The sequence below is a fragment of the Chaetura pelagica genome, unplaced genomic scaffold, assembly GCF_000747805.2.
Source record: "Chaetura pelagica isolate M959 unplaced genomic scaffold, ChaPel_1.0 scaffold864, whole genome shotgun sequence".
Taxonomy (NCBI): domain Eukaryota; kingdom Metazoa; phylum Chordata; class Aves; order Apodiformes; family Apodidae; genus Chaetura; species Chaetura pelagica.
The window spans coordinates 26,075-26,869 of record NW_009952997.1 but is presented as its reverse complement, the minus strand read 5'-3'; the positions used below and the strand labels follow the sequence as shown (position 1 = coordinate 26,869).

General features: G+C 66.7%; 1 protein-coding gene across 1 annotated transcript in view; it reads right to left on the bottom strand.

Annotated features, from left to right (window-relative positions):
- MVP (major vault protein) overlaps window positions 1-795 on the bottom strand; it is a 46,082-nt gene that overhangs the window by 43,491 nt on the left and 1,796 nt on the right. Inside the window, exons 3-4 of the mRNA XM_009996572.1 lie at window positions 457-696; window positions 242-373 (exon numbers count right to left, since the gene is read on the bottom strand). Of these exons, the coding sequence (XP_009994874.1) occupies window positions 242-373; window positions 457-696 (372 nt within the window). The remainder of the gene's footprint in view (window positions 1-241; window positions 374-456; window positions 697-795) is intronic.

Genomic DNA, 795 nt, shown 5'->3' with positions numbered 1-795 from the left:
GGCCCCCAGGGGTTCCTGTCAGATGACACAAAGCTCCCAAGGGTGCTGGAGGGTAAGGGGACATGGGGTGGATACCGGGTGTCCCAGGGGTGCCTCCAGAGGGGGTCCCATGAGGGCCACCAGTGGCACGGGTGACGTGGTGCCAGCTGACCCCAGGGAGAGTGGGGGTGACACGGTGCCAGCTGACCCCAGGAGGGTGGTCTCTGTCCCCAGGAGTTCAGGGGGTGTCCCCAGGTGGTACCTGTCACCCGGCGGGTGCCCGAGCGGTCCAGACACTCCTTGCGCGCGCGCAGCCGGATCGCCTGGTTGTGCCCAATGACTGTGGCCTGAAGGGTCTCGGCCACCTCCACCTCCTTGCGGGGGATGTAGGTGCCTGTGGAGATGGGGGGGGCCCTCTGTCAGCTCAAGGGGCCCACCCAGGGTGTCCCAAAAGGGGTGACATCCCCCCCTGCTCACCAGGACCCTCGAAGAGCCACTCATCTCCCGCCACGAACTTGTTCCCGTCCTGGTCCTGGAAGTCGAGCAGGGCCCGCAGGCGAAGGGCCGTGTCCGCCAGCACCGCCCGCAGGGGCGTGACACCCTGGGGACACAGGGACAGAGGGGCTGGGACAGCGGGTGGCACTGCCCAGGTGGGGAGGGGTTGGGGAGGACACCTGGGGACAATGGTGAGTGACATGGGACACATGGGCACTTGGGGCAATGGTGGGTGACATGGGGGCATGGGGATGAGGGGGAGGGTCACTTGGGGACAATGGAGGATGTCATGGGGGGAATGAGGGGGACTTGTGGACAATG